The 15443-nt window shown below is 38.9% G+C and overlaps 1 protein-coding gene across 1 annotated transcript in view; it reads left to right on the top strand.

Moving 5' to 3' along the window:
- Positions 1-14722, top strand: part of pcdh15a (protocadherin-related 15a) — a 163929-nt gene extending 149207 nt beyond the window's left edge. Inside the window, exons 34-39 of the mRNA XM_053232665.1 lie at positions 6360-6378; positions 7125-7163; positions 8444-8517; positions 12105-12222; positions 12484-13918; positions 14587-14722. Coding sequence (XP_053088640.1) covers positions 6360-6378; positions 7125-7163; positions 8444-8517; positions 12105-12222; positions 12484-13884 — 1651 coding nt within the window. The 3' untranslated portion in view covers positions 13885-13918; positions 14587-14722. The remainder of the gene's footprint in view (positions 1-6359; positions 6379-7124; positions 7164-8443; positions 8518-12104; positions 12223-12483; positions 13919-14586) is intronic.
- The last annotated feature ends 721 nt before the right edge of the window (positions 14723-15443 follow it).

The raw sequence follows: 15443 nt of genomic DNA, 5'->3' as shown, positions 1-15443 counted from the left end.
CCTTCATTCCTAGACTGACTGTCACCTCAGATCATCTCTATTCTCTTGTCAGAATAAATCAACCCAGCATTGCTATATCTCTGTGTGTGTGAGTAACACTTCCTTTATATGAATATTTATTTGACATTCAGTGTATGTAAGCATATGATCCATATTTTTACTTCATAGTAGGTTTATTGAATAAAGCCTGAAAATCCACTGTGGCTCACAGTTGGTGTATTCCATTGAAAGTGTTAAAAATAAATTTATTAAATTATAATATCCATACTGACTTTACTGGAGTGTTACTGGTAGGACCAGCGCTATAATTATACTGTAGAAGTATATCAAGAGAGCTTGTACTGTATATAGCTTTTGGTTTGGCAAACGGCTCAGTCAAATTGAGTGAAGGATTCTAACATAGCATTTATCATTTCACCTTAACAGTACTTTCTCACTTATTCCTCATTATCCCTCTATCATATATCAGATACACATAGTAGTTCTAGATTTTCTCTAGATTATCTGCTATAACTTCATATTGTTGTCTATAGCAGACACAGGAAGTCAGTTACTGAGGAGGCTGATCGACAGAAGCTCATTACCACCATTGCTTTTCGTGCCGTTGCTGTCAACAGCACCCTGCACAGCAACCCGCCTAAGTCTGAGAGCAGCGTCACCTTACTCTCTGAACTACACCCGCTCATTACCCAGAATCCCCCCCACCAGGAGAGCATTTCCAATCCAGTCATGAGCACCAAGACTCGCATGCTTGGCAGCTTCTGGGACATCAGCTGTTCATCACCCACAAACCCTGGGAATCAGAAGTTTACGTGGTCCTTGCCCTGTCGTGTTCACGAGGGTGAAATTTATGGCACACTGAAAGAACAAGCCCTTTGGGACCCTGCAGAGTGGGAGGAGCAAGAGCTGAAGGCAGATCTTAAGGACAGCATAGAAGAGTTTGATGCTGGTATGGGGACCCCGAGTGGCCGTAACACAAAGTTATCAGTTAGGGAGCAGGCCAGGCAGTTTGAGCAGCAGGTACTGGCTGATAAGACTTCCAGAGGCTCTCAGGCCTCTCTGGATCTGGATGACCTGCTTGCTATTATCGAGCCCCAGTACACTCCAAGGTTTGTGGGAAAGGATAACCCTCCTTGTATTCTCATCACTGGCACCACCCCTCCTCCACTGCCCACCCAGCGGCCCACTCCACCAGTGCTGAGGAGGTTCAGTTCCAGTATCTCTAGTTACGTCACAGTGGAGCCCTGTGAGATCTGGCTGGAAATTATACCTGATGCCCAAGATAGCCCACCACCCCCACTCACTTTTTCTCCGTCTCATATAGTCCACTCTCTGCCTCTCTCTCCCGATGCCCTTTCACCTCCCTTTACTTCTGAAAACTCCACTCCCTCACCCTTATCACCGACTCAGTATACAATACCTGAACTCCACCCTGTCTTCTCTGAAACCATGCCTCCTCCAGGGATTTTGGAATGTCAAGGCCTGAAGAAGGAGCATAAAGGAATTCTAAAGTATAATATCACAAGAAAGGACAAAATGAGCCCCTATAGCCACTCTGAAAGGAACTACAAAAAATGGGAAATAAAGGCCAAGAGTTTGATAAGAAGTGAGTCAGAGTCTGATTTAAAAGACTTTGATACAAGCCAAGCAGATTTTCACTCACACTTGGATTAAAAACTCATCTAATCCTAGCCCAAATTCAGGGCAGCAGGCAGACAGAGATTTCCTCTAAAAATCAAATTCTCTTTCTGACTGAACTTTCAGGATCTTTTTTTTCCTTCAACTTTCATATTTTGTATTTTTTGTACTGTATGACATAACAAGGCTATGAGAGCATATTTGAAATTAGTACATTAGCTAATTAGTATTTGAAATATATTATTATTATTATTATTATTATTATTATTATTATTATATACCTTTAGAGTAAGATGGCAGTAAAGGTTAAAACCAACTGATCATGATAATCAAGTCAGAATATGTCACTTCTGTGCATTATTACACCATTATATTAAGTAAAAATCCTGTATAAAAGTTCAGCCATGAGGCCACTGTGTCCGCCATCTTTCTTCCTCTCCATATTGTGAATCAAGCTTCTGAAGGTCTTTTTTGCCTAGATGCTTCTTAAATGCTTTTGAGAGCTTAAAAAAATGGAAAATTGACTTTCCGCTAGCTTTTGTACAATTATTTCACACATGTTCATCTTTTTAATCTTAATCTCTCAGACAGAGTTGATATATTTTTCCTTACCAACATGATTACTGCACACAGTAACCCTTTCTAAAAAGCTGTCAGTGCTATAAGGCTTTTTGAGGTCTGCGTCCATGCAATTATGCAGATGTTTTTGCCCTTTAGAAAATCAAAAGAGTCATGAAGTGCAACGGGCTCAGACAATAGAGATAATAGGCAGTGGGCTCTGTGACAGGAAAAGTGTGTCCTGCCACCAGCCGGCTGCATTCAGCTCTGGCAAGAGCACAATCAATCTCTCAGGCCACCTCTAGATAAATAGCCCTCTGTGTACATATAAAGGAACCATCTTTCCTCAACTACGCCTACCCTCCCGTGAGAGTGATGACATCTAGTGATGCCATATTATTAATTCCAGAGTCTCAATGATTTATTGTCATATCATGTTTACTGAGGCGATGGCTGGCTTGGAGCTGGAAATAGTTGATATGCTTAAAATCATTAGTTTAATTTGCTTCCTAATCTGTCTGAATTTCACTTTTCTTTATTTTTATGTCTATTCTAAATGCTATGTTAGATTTTAATTAGTCTTATGCCAGAGGGACAGACTATAATATGCCTTTGTAATGTGTCACCTCAATTTCACAGTGACAGCCATATGATACAATACATTAATGGTATATTTGAGTATCAGTGTAACAGCATGCCATGCATATGAAATGTGTGGGAAACCGTCCACATGATGAAATTTTGAACTTTTCGCATTATCTAATGTACAGTATACTGTTCTAAAAACTAGAGGTTTTCTGAACTTGTTCTGTTTTTCCGTGTATCTCAACCCAACATAAAGTGAAAAGGGAGAAAATTGCGTTTAAAGATTCCATTCACGCTGTGGTGCAGGTGCATCTCAGACATTTTGACAGCCAGTATCTGATTGCAAACTGAATTGATTAGGCTTGTGTCTGTTTTCTCACTGCATGTAGCTATGTAACAACTTGATCGCACTTAGCTAGCAGAGTTTAAGACATGTTCAGGTAGACTGACACCACTGCGTTTGTTAAACCGAATTCTTACCCAGTGTAATGTTTGCAGGAAGTAGCCTAGACGAGTTTAAAAAGTAAATAACAACATTTGCTAAAATATATTTATGGTTCCTTAAAGTTGCGGCATCAAAGAATGTTATTGGCAGAATACACAGTTTTGACCAAAATACATTTTCTTTTTTGACTGTTTATGGGAATTTAGCCACAGCGACATTCGATGGGCTTTCTCAGGCAACAACACGTATATTTACGATAAAACATATCACTTACATATCACTTACATATTCAGAATATATTAGCACACTTTTATAGTAACTGTGATATGACACGAAACATTGTTTTATTGTAGAAGTGTTAATGGAAATGAAATGCATACTAAAGTACACATTTTCATAACAGAAACGACATCAGAATCTCATATCAAAATCTTATAACCATCACAATAGATGGTTAGATCATTCCTGCTCTGTTTGGAAACATTAATGATGCATTTGTACAGTTGCTAAGACAGCAGGATGTGTTCATAATTACCATAACAGATTGTGTTATAGCAATGCCAGCTCTGTTATTCTCCTCAAGATGTTTGACACTGAATCAAACATATGACAGATTTGCTGCCACAAATTTTACAACATTTGCTGTAGGTTATCTATAGCAGAACATCTGTTCTAACATGAAGGGGACCACGGAGAGATGTTGTGTGCTTACTGAAGCAGTGAGAAATGCTGTGTGACATTGTGTGGATGTATGTATATGTGTGTGTGAGGTCACTGGAAGATGAACTCCCCAGGGACTTGTCACTTTGTATGCCTGATCAGATCTGCTCAGCAGGGGAAAAGAGAGACTGTGATGGCTGCATGCACCAAAGACAGGCCTAATTAGTCAATTGATCCATTCAGCACTGACAAAACTCCTGCCAGTTCTCATTGCTCTTTCACTTCTTCTACCTCTTGTACCTCTCCACCTACAATACTGCCCTTTACCTGCTCCTCCTATCTCCTTTGTATTCTTTTCCTGGAAATGTCGTTTTCATAACGCATAAAGGTGCTCAGAATGTAGTGGTTATAGCCCTGTACAGGTGAATATAACATATTATTATAAAAATAAAATGTGGGTGTATGCAAGAAGACAACTCTCCAAGCAATACAGCAAAATCAAAAGAAGAATTTTTCGAAAAGAAGTTGTCATGACCCTTTGGATCTGCAGAACTAGTTTGAAAATAGGCAGTGTATGAAATTTGGGCGAGTTAATAACAGATGTATGAAAAAGAATGAGTGAAGACAGACTGGACAATCAGTCTGACAGAGAGCAGATGCATCACGGAGAATTTGGGTAAATATTACAGAGGAGAGGATTCAACACTATTCAGAAGATAAAAAAGAGTTTGGAGATAGTTAAAAAGGCAAAAGGGTAGGCATCAAATTTATTTCTATCATATTCAGAGAGGGAGATGCAAACATCTGAGATGATGTGATTTTTTTTCTCATGCAATGTTTGATCATTTTTGTTACTTTTTCTCACTTCTGTATGCAAGCACTTACACTCAACTCTAATACATCTGGGATAAGCCTAACTAATGTGTATGTTTATTACAGAGAAGACAATATTTAATCACACTTTGCTTTAATGTTAACTGAGATAATTCCTTCTTTCTATACATGCATGTGGGGGAGAGAAAAGACAACAAGCTCATTTGCTAAATGAGACAACAAGGCTGAGAATTATTTACCCCTCTGCTCTGGTTTGCTGAGATATTGGTGCACTAAAGTCAAATACTATGTGCAGTGCACATTTGGATGAATTGAGTGAATATGTTCACTTCACTAGAGAATAATGAAATGCCTAGGGACAAACAGGAGACAGAGGACCTAATATACTCAGTTGAGACCTTATGGTTTTAGAGTAAGCAAAACAGTGTTTCAGAGAGCATCATCTTCTACTATTCAGATTCTACTGTAGGGACTCAGAGAATGACTTTATTCTCACTGCTCAATGACTTTATTTTCACTACCTGAAAAACATAACGTCTTGTGGACATAGAGTGCAGGAACTAAAAGTTAATAGAGTCACTGAAGTTTGGTGCCAATCAGGATACAGAATGTTCTCTCTTTCCACAAAAGTAATTAGGTTTGGCTGTCTGAGATTTTCCAAGATGAGATTTTGGAGTTATGTTTGAAACTTGGCAGTGTAGAAGAGAGGAGCTTTGCCTTCTGCAGTGAGACACTGGGACTCTTCTAGCACTGCATTATTTAGCACGAGTAGTCCTCTATCCACTCTACTCCACCGCCCACTGCATCTTACACATTATTTATCTCACTCTCAAGTAGTACAGACTTCCCTATTACCCAGAAAACATTTGTCAGACACTGTTCTGTGTGTGCTTTAGTGTGTGTGATGTCAAATACCCTATCTATCTACCCCTTGCCTAGCAGAGACCTTCCTATTACTGAAAAAAGTCATAGTTCTGTCAGACCTATTACTTACACAATTTATGAATATAAATCTCTTCTCAATACATCACAACCCATCACATTCTCTCCTTTATCTCACTTACTGTGTAAGTGATCATAGGTCAGTAACACTTTAATGTCTTCATTTGTTTCCCTGTGGAGAGTGTATTGCTCACAGTTCTCCAGGGCTGATCTCTTTAGAGGTTCTGAGAATTATGCCTGGACTTTTATGACTAGGGTTATGATCTAGAATATTTGTGTGTGTGTGTGTGTGTGTGAGCGTAAACAAGTTATTTTGAATAAAATATAATCACACCTTAACATGTTTCTGGGTGTTAAACCGCTTGTGTCAGCATTTAAGTATATTTTCTGCATGTGTTTACAATCTCTTTTCCCATACTCTGTTTTTCTGTTTTTGCTTTTTGCGCACTCACTCAGAGCACATATATATATATATATATATATATATATATATATATATATATGAAAATAAGGCATATACAGTAACAGCATACTATCATATCTATATAATAAAAAATGCTAATAAAGCAGGAGATAAAGTTGGAGCTTCAAGCTGAATTTTCATTGTTATAAGTTTAGATTTTTTTCCCCTTTTAACTCGACAGTTATATATGAGCATCTTTTTAAAGGTATTTTCTTTTTTCCCATTGTATGCCAGGCGTGGATATGGCAGAGAGGTATGTCCGTCTCTTATCTGTTACTGGTATGAAATGCTTTATTTATTTAGGGGCTAGTCATTTTTATTCTATGGTAGGAAAGCTCCTTGTTCCTCATCACTCTAGTCTGCCAATAGTGCCTGAGAGTGAATAAGAGGAGAATCACAATTAGATAGAGGAAGACATAGAAGGCCTTCCATTACCTCTATTTTTACACTCTAGATATGAAAATGTTGTTTTTCATTGAAAAGTCGTATCTAATCTCATGCGCTTCTGTGCCTGATATTATTTTCATGAGATACTGAAGGTGTGGAAAAGAGATGTATGAGCACTTTGTGTCAGTGCTCAAGTCAGAGTTTTGCCCCTTATATGTGCATAGACTATCGAATTTGACATTATCCTCTCCATTTAACTTTAACATTAGTGTTCATCTAATGTCAGCTTATCACAAGAGTAGATTATCCACTGCAGCGCGCTGCTACTTATTGGCCTTTAGGAGCTTTTGCCTGAATTGCTTTCCTCTCTGTCCTCTCTAACCCACAGTAATGTTTAACCTGGTTTTGTTATGACACCCTTCCTCACTTTCTCACCCCTAGTTAAAGCTTAATCTACACACCTTTTACAATTAGCCCTGTATACCTCAATGTTCCCCTTATTTTTGTGGCCATCTTATATCTTTTCCTGCAATGTATTATTCTATATTATTTTTCTTTCTTTTATACCTGTCTCACTCTTCCCTTCTCTCCCCCCTGTTGCCTATCTACTAGCAACAGCAGCTGCTGAGGCCATCTTTGCTCAGGCCGGAGGTAGAGTCTTTATGTTCCTGCAGCGCAATGTGTTGCATGTAAACTACTATCTCTTATTTCTTTCCATTGCTGATCCTCTTTTCTCTACTGTGGTATTTTCTAAGTTGTAGGTCACTTAACAAAATGGTCATTATTTTGAATGCAGCACTCCACAGTGCTTGAGCTTTCTTCATTTATTTCACTTGAGTCACACCCAGGGGCGGACTTAGGGTGGTGGGTTCCCCTGGGCTTGAACCATTGGGGCCCTATATATATATATAATGTTTCAAACATTCATTATATGTTCATTAAAAATAGGTTAAATGGGTGTTGTAGAAGGCACTTGCTGTTTTACATCTAGTTGTCTAATGATGTCTTCTCATTCTTTCTAACTTAAAAATACAGATAAGCAGTACATCTGTGTGTGAAGAAGTTTAATTGGTTAGAGTGATTCACATTTAATAGCTCCTCTGGAGCAAGAAATCAGGCAGTTGGTAATGTCAAACTTTTCATACATTTTTTTTTTTTTTTTTGCTGCACTCTCTAATGTTCCAGCGACACAGAAACAGATCCTCAGCGTGAGAAGATCTTTTACTAAGTGCGAATCAGACTTGATTAAATGGATGTAGTTGTTTCTCCTTTTGATGTCACATTGAAAACATGTAGCCTTACAGTAGATGTGTCATTTGTGTGCTATTGACCAGTGCCATCCTTAAATGTGTGAATAAAAAATAAACTTTAATGCAGTAAAAGAAGCACAATGCCACCTAACTTAGCAGAATCAAAACTACAGAGACCACAAAACACACTCAACTATGGATTGAAAAACAAAAAGTTTTGTGTTTCTTTTTGATCTCCACTATCATATTTTCTGTTATCTGACATTATGACAATTAACCAATATCAAAAGTCCATGTGACTGCACCTGCGTGATCCTCTCATTGGCAAAACCTAAACGAATAAATGCAAGCAAAGTATGTCTGACATACAAATAAACAAAAATAAACAAATCAATGCACCTAATAATATTGAACTTGGTTGAGCTAGTGACAATATTTCTTTGAAAATATTCCAAAATATTTATTCATAGGTTTTGATAAAATGGGGGGCCCCCTTTCTCCTGGCACTCTGGGCTACAGTCCAGGTTAGCCCGTGCATAAGTCCGGCCCTGGTCACACCCATTGCATATTGGTATTAAGTGTTATCACATTTTCACTCCCGCTATGGCATCAGTGTTAGTTGCAGTACTAGTTTCAGTCTTGCTGAGATATTGAGGCTGAGGCTTGTTTTTGCTAACTTAGGCACTCTCTATGGAATCGGGTATTGACCCCGGGCAAGACTACTATGCACAAGACTATTACAGCTATGATCAAGGGTAAGTTCAGTGTAAGGCATCAATGTTCATCTGTGAAGTAAAGTGAGTGTAAAGTTTACTAATGTGTCTGTTTGTGTGCTTTTACTAATTTGTGCTTGGGCATGTTTTATATATTGGTGGGAATCAAATGTCCCCACAAGGGTAGGAATATTTGAGATTTTTATGACCTTGTGGTAAGATTTGGCTGGTCCCAACAAGGGAAACTGTTTTTTTTTTTTTTTTTTTTCAAAAAAACTACAGCTCTGTTAAAAAAAAGCCAAAAGGTTTCCTTTTGGTTATTGAGTTTAAAGTTAGGGTTAGATTTACGTGTAGCAAAGCATTAATTAGCTACATTAATAATTATTTTAATGGAAGGTCCTCACAAGTATAGTAATGTGTATGTGTGTGTGTGTGTGTGTACACACATTATGTTTAATAATGCAGCTTGTAAAAATACAAACCTAGCAGCAAAAAAATCTTTGTTACTTTGTTCTTGTATAGCCCTATTGTTATGAGAAACAGTAATTTTCTGTATTTCCTGGAGGATATCTGCCCTTCATAACCCTTTTGTGGAGGTCTGTGCAGTTGTGGGATCATCAAGCTAGCCACTAGAGTTCTGAGCATAGCAAAATGACCGTAAAATTCCCATTATAATTAAGGCTACATATGGAAATGCAGTGCATTATTTCACCATTGCAGTTCCAGTACTAAGCAAGCATAACCCCCCTGAGCATCTCTATCCTCAGTGCCAACTGCTGAAGGGCCACAAGGGCAGCAACCAGATACAGCAGTGATGATACTGCCAACTAATTACTAATTCTGCAGGTTCACACTGTTGTTAAGATCTGCTCCTGCAGCACAGCTGAATGAAATTATGTTTTGTAATGAATGCAGGATATAGACGTAATGCCTCCTTGATGGCCTTGCACAAACATAGATAGTGCAGTTCACTGATGATCTTCAGATGATTACAGATATTATGACTATTATATATGTCATTATAGGAAATGTTTCATTGTGGTCAAATATTTCTCTAGATTTCTGTGGAACAATGTTACACTTTCACTGAAATCAGGACTAGCACTCTAGTGTGTGTTTGTTTGTCTGTGTGTCTGATGACTCTTAACTGATTGATGTTCTATATAATCAAATTAATATTTAAATGAAAGCATTAAAATAGTCTAAATCTCTGAGAGGTAAAAAAAAATAAAAAAACTACATTCTAGGCAGATGCAACCCTCTGTCCTTCTGTTTTTCTTCTATTCCCCTGTAATTTCACACCCTCTTTCCTCCCTCCAAATGTTTTCAATTACTCAAGATTGGACAGGGCACCTGAGCCCATGCTGATATTCCTTGAGAGAGAGAGAGAGAGAGAGAGAGAGAGAGAGAGAGAGAAAACAATTTTGCTGGAAATAGAACACACAGCAAACAGCATTCCTTGATGTACAAACATACAATCAAAGAGAAAGTGGCACAAATAGAAAGTAGAAAAGACGTATTAGCAATTGTTTAACCAGTTGTGGCAGCTTATAGCAGCTCATATCATGAGTAGAGAAATCTAGAAAGCGAAGAACAGATGCTAAGCAAATGCTGAGAGTTGATCTGCATGTTTAAGTGTTAGCATCTGCCACTCAGGAGACATGTGGAACAGTTTAAACCATCATTAGCTCCCCACATCTTTCCTCAATTAGGCCAGGTAGATTAATTAGGACCTGTTCTGGTCTCAGTAGGAGGCCTCCAAGATTCACCACTTCACCTCCCACTGGCTTATCCTCTCACTTAGCCATAAGAAAATACTCTTACCAATATGCAATATTCATGCAAGAAAGTGGCAAAGATGTAATGGTCACTCCAGTGCTTTGAGACTAAGCACTCAATAATACAAAGGCATTCAGGTCAGTGAACTTGCTCTCCATATACATAACAGCTTGCTGATCCAGTTCATCAGCTGTGCAAGCAAAGTAGACACCGGAGAAAGAAGAGGAATGCTTAGGGTGCAAGAAATATCTAGTCTGAGTGTTAATTATTTCATCATGAGTATATTATGTTCTGATGGTATGTCTACATTAGTCAAAACATCAAGATGTCATTTACTAAATACTATGAGGGAAAGTGTGTTTTCAGACACTTTTGTTATTTAATATACTTCCAGTGCATAGCTCAAATTTCTAAAAAACATATGTTTATCTTTAAAAAGCTAAATTGATAGTGAAAAAATTCAGACACAACAAATTGCAAATGTTGCAAATTTGTTGCAAAGCCATTGTTGGCAGTTACAGCTTCAATACATTTACAGTAAGAAGTAGGCTTTTTGCAGCATTGTGGTTCAGTTTTGGCCCATTCCTCCTGGCAAATCGTCTTCAAATCCCCAAGGTTATAAAGGTTGTTTTGATGGACTTGCAATTTCAAAATCCTCCATAAATTATCAATGGGATTCAATCAGGAGACTTGTCAGGCTAGGCCATGCAAGACCTTCTTGAGTTAGTTTGGGGTCGTTGTATACTTGAAATGTCCGTCACTTTCTTGGCCAATGAGATTAGAAATCTCCTGTAATATATCCCGGTACATCGCTCCATTCATGTTTCTTCCGATGATTTGTAATGCCCCAGTGCCATTTGCAGAGAAGCAGACCCATATCATGATGCTCCCATGTCCATACTTGACTTCTAAACATAACAAGGTGAAGTTTTGCCAAAGAGTTATATTTTTGTCTTGTGTGACCAGATTATATTGTTCCAAATGCTTTAAGACATGCATCTCTGTGCTTCTTTTTTAGCAGAGGAGTTTTGCATGGGGTTCGTGGGGAACGTGATTGTGGTGCAGTTCATTGCTTATTGTTCTCTGTGTAACTGTGGTTGCTGCTGCTTTCAGGTTGTCCTGAACTCTATTCGAGTGACTGCTGGCCCCTCTCTTACCTTCCTTATCATTAGTCTGAGAACACATTGTGAAATCTTGAGTGTCAAACCTGTCATGAGATGATTAGTTTTGGTTCCATGAACTTTCCGCTTCCATATTAGCTAACCATTTTTAGTGACATGGATGTTTAAGGGCTTTGCTACTATTCTGTAGCTTTTTCCACTTAAATGTTTTTTGATAAGGTCCTTCGCCTTCCCCATGGTTATAGTTTTTTTGCATTAAATCTTCTTAACCAGTGTCTTTTAAAATGACACCAGGTGCAATTTGCATGATTTTTGCAGCATATATATCTAGAGCCTGATTTATTTTTATGTAAACTACTGGTATGGTGTATTTATTTTTCATATAGTGTCCAAAGCCTTTTTCCTATTAATTTTGTTTTGTAAATTTATCATTTTATTCTTAGGAATACATACCTTTTTGTTCATATTTATAAGTACAAAGTCAAAAGACATTATTTGTGTAAATTTGAATTGTATACAGTATAGGCACTATATTAAATAACACAAAAACAAAAATGAATACGTATTTCCTCTCACTGTATTCCACAGTGAACTGAAAAAAAATAAAAATCCAGTTTTCTCTTTGTCAGCTATAAAACATGTATATCTAAATGTACCCAATGCATGACAATAATTCTTGATCTTAAAAGCCCATACGGTTACTTATTACCTTCTCATGTTCTCAAAAAGGTATGATCCATATCCTCCTTATGGCAGCCGCAGGAGGTTGATATCTCCCATGTATGATGAGTACGGAGAGGCCATAATGGACGATGATGGCTACTACTACAGTGCCTATGGCCCAGAGGTAATATTACAGATTTTCATTACTGGTAGCTCAAAGGTTAATGAAATATAATTCAGTTTGTGACTTAATTTTGTAACATGTGTATGAAGTGTCAGACTGGTATTGAAACGTGGCACAGTAAATTTAAAAGATCCCTTGCTCCATTACAGCTCTAGTTCTCTGTTACTGCCATAGTTACAGCAGCTGATGTGCGTTATCTGCTTGACCCTGATAATGATAAATTGTCTAAGATTTTTTTTAAAGGAAATGGTCTCACTACAGGGTCGGGGCAGAGGCAGAGGTGGGCGGGGACGTGGGCATGGTAGGCAGGTGGAATTCCAGGATATAACTCCAGAGGAGGAGATTGAATCAGCAGAGCCAGAAGTTCCTTCTGAAGTTTCTGAAGAAAAAGTAGAGCCTGAAACAGAGGAGTCCAAGGCTGCAAAGAGACTGAAATCTGTCATTAAACTCAGCAAGCTGCTTGCTGTCGGGAAGAAAGTCGAACCAACTCGCGTATCACCTTGGAAGAAGGCCAGAATCTTCCCAATGCTATTTAGAAAGGGCAAGAAGGACAAAGACTATGCCAAGCTGACATCTGCACGCCGTATTGACAGTCAGGAGAGTATAACAGAGGCACCAGTGTCCATCAGTGTCAGTGAGCCTGAACCAAGTGGATCCGAAGCATCAGAGAGGAGTAGCGTGGTTACTCAAGATAAGGACTACCTAAAAGTGGATCTGGATAGGGAAGATGCCACTGAGAGCACTGTTGACTCAGAGTCAGAGGCAGAGGAACCAGAGGAATCTGAGGAAGAAAGCAAATCAAAGTCGGAAAAGGGGACTGAGAAGGAATCAGGATCAGAAGAGGAATCAGCTACAGAGAAGGAGGAAGAATCAAGTGTAGAGAGAACCTCTGCAACTGAGAAAGATTCTGAGGAGGAATCTGAGGAGGATGAAGATAAAAGTGTGGCATCTAAAGAGCCTGAATCTGGATCAGAGGTGTCATCATCTCGCACTCAAGCCAGTAGAGGATCTTCAGTGAGATCCAGTTCAGGAAGCATGCTCAGTGGCTCAGGTTCCCAAGTGTCGTCAACTCGTTCCTCTGTGAGATCTCGAAGCTCTTCAGGTGGAGGGTCTGAGGAAGTGTCTGAGGAAGATGTTAGTGGATCTGCAGCATCGGAAGATGCAGGATCAGACCGCGCCTCACTCAGTGGCAGTGAGAGAGGTTCCACCACCTCCAGATCTGCAGCAGGAAGCCGTTCACACAAATCCACCATCACACGTACCTCACAAGACACCATTGAGGAAGAGAGTGAGGAAGAGCTGGAGGAAACAGAGGAGGAAGAGGAGGAGGAAGAAGTGGAAGAGGAGGGGGACAAAGATGTGGTGGAGGAAACAGAGGAGGAAGAGGAGGAGGAGGAGGAAGAGGAGGAGGAGGAGGGAGAAGAAACTACAGAAGAGAGCAAAAAGTCCTCAGGTGAGATGAGTGATGAAGTAGCATCACAGACATCAGGATCTGAAGGCAGTGCAACCAGGAGCTCAGAAGAGGCATTAGGAGGACTCTCATCAATCGCTGAGGAGGATGAAGATGCCATAACATCTGACAATGCCTCAGCATCAGAGACTGAAGAAACTGAAGAAAATACTGATGCAGAAACAGTATCAGGAAGTTCCACTGCTTTCTAAGGAGCAAAATAAAGAGCTAATATATATTGAAAGAGTAAGACTGACTTTAATTTGTTTCAGTTTAGAAGTGCAGTGATTTTCATTCTTTTCTGCTAACATCTCATCTATTTCCCACACGTTGGTGTGCTCTTGACTGTTTCTACAACTGCATGGGCATGGAACTTTAATCTTTGTCTAATCCTCATGTGCATTTATGAAATTTCTCCTGAAAGGAATTCCTTTATTATCACTTCTTTCCTTTGTACAAACTGGATGCAATATAAATGAAACTGAATATGTTATCTTCCTTCCAACTTTAGGACCTAATGTGTCTGTCTGTGAGTTATCTTTACAAATATTAAAGGAGCAGTTTGTAATTTTTAGAGCCCTCTGCTGCCTGCAGTTGACAAACCACTGCTGTGTTCAAGCTTGGAGGAGTTCATTTCTAGGCTGGAAAAACATTAACAGAAGCCTGAAATGAAGAAATTAGCACTGATCCATTGCATGGCACAATTTTTATTAGTGTAATAAAATATACAACTAAAATATATAATATACTAGTATATTGTATATTATCTTTGAAAGTATATGATTATTACAGGTCTACAAACACTTTCAAAATTATAAACTGCACCACATCTTAAGCCAAATATTTCTAAATCCACAGTATAATCTGTGACTATGGCTGTTTTTATGCATCTATCTCCACTCTTTGATTCTCAGGCTGTCAGAAAGAAGCAGATGAAGTTAATTGTGGAGAAAGAGGGTGAGTCAACGACTACAGGAGAGGACAGTGGTCCAGACATCCAGCGGAACCGTCTGCCTAATGTTAACTGTCAAAGCAATGTCAATGGTTCAGTGTACCTGGCACAGAATGGTACGATCATTAGAACCCGACGGCCACCGTATCCTAATAACATAAAACATTTTTCACCTGGGCGGCTAGGAAAACAGTTCAAGAAGCTGGACAAGTTAGGAGTCACGCAGGAGGAACATTTGCCTTTAAATAGTACAGTGGATAATGGACCTACTATAGGAACCACTGCCACACTTTCATCTACGACTAACAACAACCTCGACACCAGGCCCATACCCTGGTCCATAGGGTCTAGTATGGGGCCAAAGTCCAACATTGTTAAAGCGCGTTTGGACCACGAGCAGGGGCGCTGTCAGCAGGAGCAGGAGTCCAGAGTGGACAATGATGAGGTCAAAGAGACCGTTGAGTCTCCAAGTGATCACACACTGTCAGATGAGGAAGAGTTGTGGATGGGCCCCTGGAACAACCTTCACATACCAATGACAAAACTCTGATGTCACTGATATTTTATTTCTACTTTGGTTGAATTGTTGTATTGTTTTTATTTCTCTTTTCTCAAACTGATTTCCACAGTCTTTTCCTATATGCATATCAACAACCAATATATATATATATATATATATATATATATATATATATATATATATATAAATGACATTATGATTGTATAGACTTACATCTGATATGTTAGTGTTAGGTAAATGTTTGGTTGTTCTGGCAGAGAGGTGGTTGTTCTGGCAGTTACTCCTAATTTGAAAACATG

This window comes from Pangasianodon hypophthalmus, chromosome 3 (assembly GCF_027358585.1).
Source record: "Pangasianodon hypophthalmus isolate fPanHyp1 chromosome 3, fPanHyp1.pri, whole genome shotgun sequence".
Taxonomy (NCBI): Eukaryota; Metazoa; Chordata; class Actinopteri; order Siluriformes; family Pangasiidae; genus Pangasianodon; species Pangasianodon hypophthalmus.
Note: the sequence above shows the minus strand (reverse complement) of the source record. Positions and strands in the feature narration are given on the sequence as shown.